The sequence below is a fragment of the Saccoglossus kowalevskii genome, chromosome 9, assembly GCF_978046115.1.
Source record: "Saccoglossus kowalevskii chromosome 9, keSacKowa6.1, whole genome shotgun sequence".
In the NCBI taxonomy this organism is placed as follows: Eukaryota; Metazoa; Hemichordata; class Enteropneusta; family Harrimaniidae; genus Saccoglossus; species Saccoglossus kowalevskii.
In genome coordinates, this window is record NC_140649.1 from 20,287,331 (window position 1) to 20,294,022 (window position 6,692).

Consider the following 6,692-nt stretch of genomic DNA (forward strand, 5'->3'; position numbering starts at 1 on the left):
AAGCACTTCTATTGGAGAGGAAGCAAATAATACTAGAAGTGTATTTCTAATACAGAAATGTGCATAAAAAAAAATGCAATTACACAGTATACGTATACGTATACGACCATAAATACATAAAACTCTAATCATGACAGTTTAAGCATCTTACAATGCAGATAATAAGATTATTTCGAAAATACCTCAAAGTATTCAAGACAGTACAGCGGGAGTATCGACTGATGGCATACTGTCTGAGTGCATACTTTGAGGTATCTTCATAATAACCTTATTATTATAAAAGGATACATCATGGGAATAAAGAAATCCAAAAAGTTTAGAACAGATTCAGCGAAGTTCTTCGTATGGAGTTCGGTCAACCGGTCAAAACCTGGCAGCAGCCATGTTTGTTTCTATTATTAGAGAATGCTTACGCGCATAAGCATTCCATAATTAGAATTTCCTTATATGGTTTGATGAAAATACCCCGTAAAATACCGCAAAATTACGGCACGCTGTAACTTATGGTGTTACGATGACAAATGTTTAATAATAGAGGGAATGTAGACCAGCAATAATAATCTTAATCTTAGACAAAAAATAAATTAATATATTAAATTGAACAATGTTATGTATTGGACACTGCACAGCACTTACCGCTAACAGCATGCTTTCAATATACTGAAACTTATCTTTACCAGGAAACGCTATCAGCGTGGTTGGTGATTTCATAATATTATCATCAATATTACTATCACACGCTTCCATAATCATGTTATTCCGTTCTAGCATCTGCAAATGATTTTAAGTTGATATCATAATTTTTCAGGTCAATCAGTTAAATTACTATCAAAGTTTTTATGATATTTGTAGATTAGAATTTATTAGAACACATTGTTCTATTATACTTGAAAACTTAAGTAACTATATATGCTTGATTGTATTTTGGTGTAGCAACTCAAGAATGGAGATGCCATAATTATGATCAATCAATTCATGTCGTTTCTTATTACCAAGAAATAAAAAAGATGCATCTCTGTGATTTATTTCCGTGAAATAACCTTCAATGATGTCTACTGTTCCATTGATGCATGTAACTACAATATTTATGATTACTACTACCGAAAGTACAGCTGTTGTTCATCTCACAAAATATCACATAGTTTATGTACCATATTTGCTTTATTAGAGGCACAATTGTAAACTGAATTATTAGAATATTACTTATTTCAATACTTCCGTCATTTACTAATATTGTATACATAAGAATGTTGTCTTCATCTTTAGGACTCTTAATAGTAAAATTATCAATGCTATAATATTCACGATTCATGTACATTTTTCCCTCACAAAATTAAAGTGGTTTACGGTAAAATTTCTCAACACCATAACAGGAGCCTATCACATACAGTTACTCACTGTTTTACTGAACCATGCTTTTATTTGTTCCAATTCAACCTCTCCATCATATTCAAAGAATGATGATGTTGTTGTTGTTGTTGCTAGGTAACATCTCAGGGATGGTGTTACTTTTGGTACCTCTATACCTCTTACCTTCTGTAAACGAAAGGAACATGGCTCATTGTATAAGTAGATAATAAGTAAATGCTGCGTATGGTACACTACAACAATGTAACTATTTACGCAAAATGCAAACACAAGACAATAAACAAATGAATAAACGATTAAAACTTGATTGTCGTATTCTGGAACAGAACTCCATCAACACTACGCGTCTGTCCTGTATATCATATTTGCTTTAATTTAAAGTAAATTTCCAACATGAGGGCACATAAAAACAAAATTGCATTTATCGTACACTAGATCAAAAAAAAAAAATGACTTATTAAAACCATAGACACACCACAGTATAAGGTATTGGTAAGGTGTTACTTTGTTACCTTGGTGATAGGATACGATCCTATTCTGACTTCAATACCATCCTTTGTTTTGACTCCATCAGATGACAAAATAGAGATCAAAATATTTTGTAGCACTGAAGCATCTAAAGAGAGAGAGAAAGTATGATAGATTTTAATGATTCAGAAAATAACATGAATATTAATAATAAAGTGTGTCACTCAATGCTTTTTTTTTTTTACTGTAAACGCATTAATTATTGGTTGGTTTTTAATTTCACTATGTTTGTTGATTTGCTAAATTTGCTAAATTAAATTCATATGAACTTGTAGAATAACAATAGAACCTGTCAAGTTCATTAAGGCAGAGATGCAGTTTACCTGACAGGTATTTTAATTAGTTAATTAGGAAACCAAGATTACCTCCCTTGTCCACAAAACTATATATTTTCGGAAAGCTTATTGTATGAATTTTAAAATTTTGTTAGTATTTTTTTGTTATGGTCACTGTAGTTTGAAATATGCACAAAAATGTCCTTTTTTGGTCAAAAGTGATTTAAAAAATATTAGCTCCTAAACCATGCTTCTGTTTCCTGTCAAAATTGGTTTATGGGGACATCTGTTTACTATGAAGAAAGTGCTGTGGATTGTCATCACGGAGCATTAATAGCAATCAGTGACTCGGATTGCACATTTGTATCATTGATTCAGAGAGCATGCACATTCTCACCAAAAAAATCCAGCAAGGCACTCAACAAAGTTATGACATCAACACTGACCTTGGTCATAAAACAATACACACACTGGTATCTGTGATGCGTGTCTTAAATAATATTCCAATTCAATCTGTTGGTATGCAGGAAGGGTAACATTTCTTATCATAGTTGCCTCAGTCTTTCCTCTGTCGCTATCAGCAAGCGATGATGGCATCACTTCTACATGCAGCGATCTTGAGCTTTCTATGGTTTGTGTGTCTTCACTTTCAGTTCCTGGAAAAGAGCAATAATTAATATTTATTGAAATATAGAAACAGAAATTCCATCATTCAGTTTAAATTATTTTAAAAAGGGCGTAAGGGCATACTTATAAGCTGTGACCACACATCATATGATTGAGCAATATATGCCACTTTTCACCCATATAACCAGGGTTATAGCTATATATAGAAAATAGGAAGTGCCTGTCTAAAAACGTTATCGAAATGAAAAATAGCAGTATACCGAATCTATAACCACATACTTTCAATCGATTTTTGGTTGATTATTTTAATTTAAGTTTACTAGCAATTTTCAACCAAAATTAAAAACGTTTGTAGAAATTTATCTGTCAAATGACATTTTGTGCCTGGCTAAAATGAGAGGTAAACAGGTGGCTGTTTATAAGTCATTTGACATTTGACATGTCGATCAGGGGTTTTTGGATGCGTCTTCTTATCACAGTAACAACAAATGATACCATCGCACATTTTTTTTTAGTACTGTATATCAAACCACAAGCGCTTGTAACGTTTCTTAAGCAGTTGTCTGTGTATGTATGAGAACGAGATTATATACGTAATCTCGTTCTTACACACACATACAGACAACTGATTAAGAAACGTGACAAGCGCCTGTGCATCAAACAGGTAGCTTATATATTGATAGAAAACCAGTTCTTAGTTCGGTAGTACTAAGACCTCAGCTGTTGTAAAAAGACATCCCTGTGCAAAGTAACACGTTTTCATAGCTTTCGTTCAACTCCATCATGAGCGGTGTGCAGCAAGAGAATGGGGGGTCCAAATAAATGTCAGACAACACCGTGCAATACCTTTGACTCCTGGTAAGTTCCAACCTTGTAACAACAACAGACAAATCGTGGGTAAGTACTTGAATGTTCCCATTTCCAGAGGACTTCACTCTGATCGTCGGCATTCAGGAGTGGTTTCTCACAGTTACAGGTAAACGTCCGGGTTCAGCGTGTGTACCGGTGTCAATGAAATGAGACAACTATTACCGTACTTTCGTATGCATTTCACAACTCTCTCAGCTGCTTCCGCGTCAATGTGCATTCTTGGCGTTGGTGGCGCTATTTGTTAGTTTTGAGGTCACTTACACTGCACTCAGCAAGTTTGAATTCACACAGTAAGCAAAATACATGGTCGTTTAGTATTTGAACACAACTCACGTATGTACAAGTTCTAAAATTCATCGCAACTTTTCTACAAACAAATTTAGAGACTAGTAGCGATGACAAATACTAGTAATAAAATAGTACTGGTCTCGATTTATTGATATTTCCAGGACTCAAAAAGTACATGTATACATAACACACGTTGTTTCATTATAATATTAATTTCTTGGTGTCACGAACGATTTACATCGACCACCAATTAAACTCGTGTACGTTAGTTTAATGCCTGACTCGGATATTACGTGACAGACTCTACATTTTGTGTTTTTGACCCCCCTCCCCCACACAAAATGTGGTTGTTACAAATATAACATCCAATTTTCTTTGTGAATTAACCTCTGTTTAAGACAACCCTTTGTATATTTGTAATGTGTTCCAAAATAGACTGAGATTACCACATTTCTTTCTGTAACAATGGATTGAAACATAATAGCCCAGAGATTTTAAAATAACTTTTTGCAGTAAGAGCGCCGCAATTTGTTGGGTGTGAAATTGACAATGATAACTTGGGCAAGCTTAGCTCTTTGTTTGAAATTGAAAAACTTTGATTACCGTGCGAGTGATGCAAGGAAGCGTCCTAAACTTTTAATTACTCACAATGTTACAAATATATATAGATTTGTCAACAGACAATATTCCTGGCTAGACATCATCAAATTCTCCGCTTGTTTCTTGAAGTTGGCGTAATTGGTGAAAATAGTGCAAAATAGTTTATTACGTCATAGTCATTCTATCATTCTATGATGACGTATATAGTTTCAGATGTCAAATGTTATCGTTTCTGATGAGGCATATTTTGAATTTTTGCTTTTCATTTTACCTCTTTGTGATTTAAATCTAAGCAAGAAGAAATACTGTTGGTAGAAACATGGAGGTAGAAAAGAGAAGGAGTGAGGACGCTATGTTAAGCCCATGTTAATCTTATAAACATCCTTTGTCTTCGGTCTGGTTAAGCCACTTATTGTTACCAAACGCTTCAGCGTGGTATTAAGAGTTTGTTTTCAGGGGTGGGTGATACCAAGGTGGGAAATGGATGCACATATGGGGTTAATTCTTTGAATTGCAATATAGAGGGTTCAGGCTGAAATACAATATATAGTGTTTTCATGTTTCATCTGATATTTCTGTGGTATTCTGCTGCTGTAAGTAATGCACGATTTGTTCCGAAATTCAGTATATTGTGTGTATTCCAGGGTTATTCGTTTTTTGCTGAAAACACCCCTATTTTTTTAGTGGCAGAGTCGAATAGTCTCACTCCCACTGGGAAATCTGCATTGTTGCTTGAATGTGAGTTAATTAAACACATTTTCCAGACCGGCGAAAGAGTATGCAACAGCCAATTTTAACAGCCTGTCACGTGATTTTAGTCTGAACGTCAACATGAAAAGAGGCTAGTCCATTTTACGCAGGAGTAATTGGGAGTAGAATATGTGAGGGATAGTATCAACAGAGATGTGTATAGTAAAAAGTAATATCTATCCTTCATTTGCATCTCTGAGCATTTCTGTTTTAGTATATTGGTTTGAAAATGTTGAACTTGCATGATTTGCAATGTGTTTTTTTAATGGGACTCCCCTTTTGATCGAATCCCGGGTTTGAACGAGAACGGCACACCACGTGATTCGTTTGAATACAATGCTGATGGCAAACATGCCGTGTTACTTCGGTACTCCACTGACGGGATGACTTACTAGTACTGCATGCTACAACTTCGCTTGTGATGTTGCTTGTTAGCCATGGAATACATGAATCTTGATTACCAGTCTAATGTTGCTCATTTGACGTTGGTAATCTTTATTTGGAACTGAGTAACTTCCTGGTACTTCGTACTATGATAAAAATCAGTCAACATACATCAAGTTCTCTCAATCGTAGTATTCCATGTGATGTACACCTAATATGCCAAAAATGTTGCTGAACGATTTGAACTGAATAAAAATAGCAGACGAAAATTTGTTTACAAAATAAAAATACTTCGGTTGCCAATGAAAACCGGTAAAAAACAAGCAATATGTTTTCGGCTGTTATCATGGAAGGGACATGAACGTGAAGCTAACGTCTGTTTATAACTAAAACCGGGCACCTTATACGAGGTTCGCAAAATAACATGGCAGTCATTAGAAGTCACTTTATTTTATTGTTAGGACGTATTCAGCCGTTAAATGTATTATTTCCAACCGTTTTGCATAGTATTTTCTAGATTGGAGGCAGCATTTACATTTTATTCAAAGTTCAAAGCTGCGTTGGGATTCCGTTGACAGTGGTAACAATGTCGGCGCCGGTGATCTCTTACCAGTGCGCAACGTAGCCAAAATAAAAGGCATGATCATTTGGGCACTGCTATTACAAGACTTTGGCTGTTGCCATGGTAGCGGTGGGTCAGGATTGTTTTTCCAATTAGTGATGGTACGACCTGCCTGTCAAGTATGAACCGTGACAAAATCAGCCAAGCCAAAAAAAATCACAGAAGAGTTAAAAAGCCATTCCTGCTGAACAGTTACTCTAACTTCGGGGTCAACTTTCTCATTAATGAAAAAAGATATCAAAAATTCAAATAGTAACTTTTTGCCCACACTCAAGCCGAGTACAATGAGCTATGTCTGAGGTGTTGTATCACAGGGAGTTGGACAAACTTATGTATTTTAATAAATTATTGAATAATAAAATGTTATATAACTTTTCTTT

The 6,692-nt window shown here is 35.0% G+C and overlaps 1 protein-coding gene across 1 annotated transcript in view; it reads right to left on the reverse strand.

Annotated features, from left to right (window-relative positions):
* Window positions 1-3,875, reverse strand: part of LOC102808825 (uncharacterized) — a 28,576-nt gene extending 24,701 nt beyond the window's left edge. Inside the window, exons 1-5 of the mRNA XM_085503984.1 lie at window positions 3,645-3,875; window positions 2,618-2,827; window positions 1,881-1,984; window positions 1,399-1,536; window positions 637-771 (exon numbers count right to left, since the gene is read on the reverse strand). Coding sequence (XP_085360110.1) covers window positions 637-771; window positions 1,399-1,536; window positions 1,881-1,984; window positions 2,618-2,827; window positions 3,645-3,717 — 660 coding nt within the window. The 5' untranslated portion in view covers window positions 3,718-3,875. The remainder of the gene's footprint in view (window positions 1-636; window positions 772-1,398; window positions 1,537-1,880; window positions 1,985-2,617; window positions 2,828-3,644) is intronic.
* Between the last annotated feature and the right edge of the window lie 2,817 nt (window positions 3,876-6,692).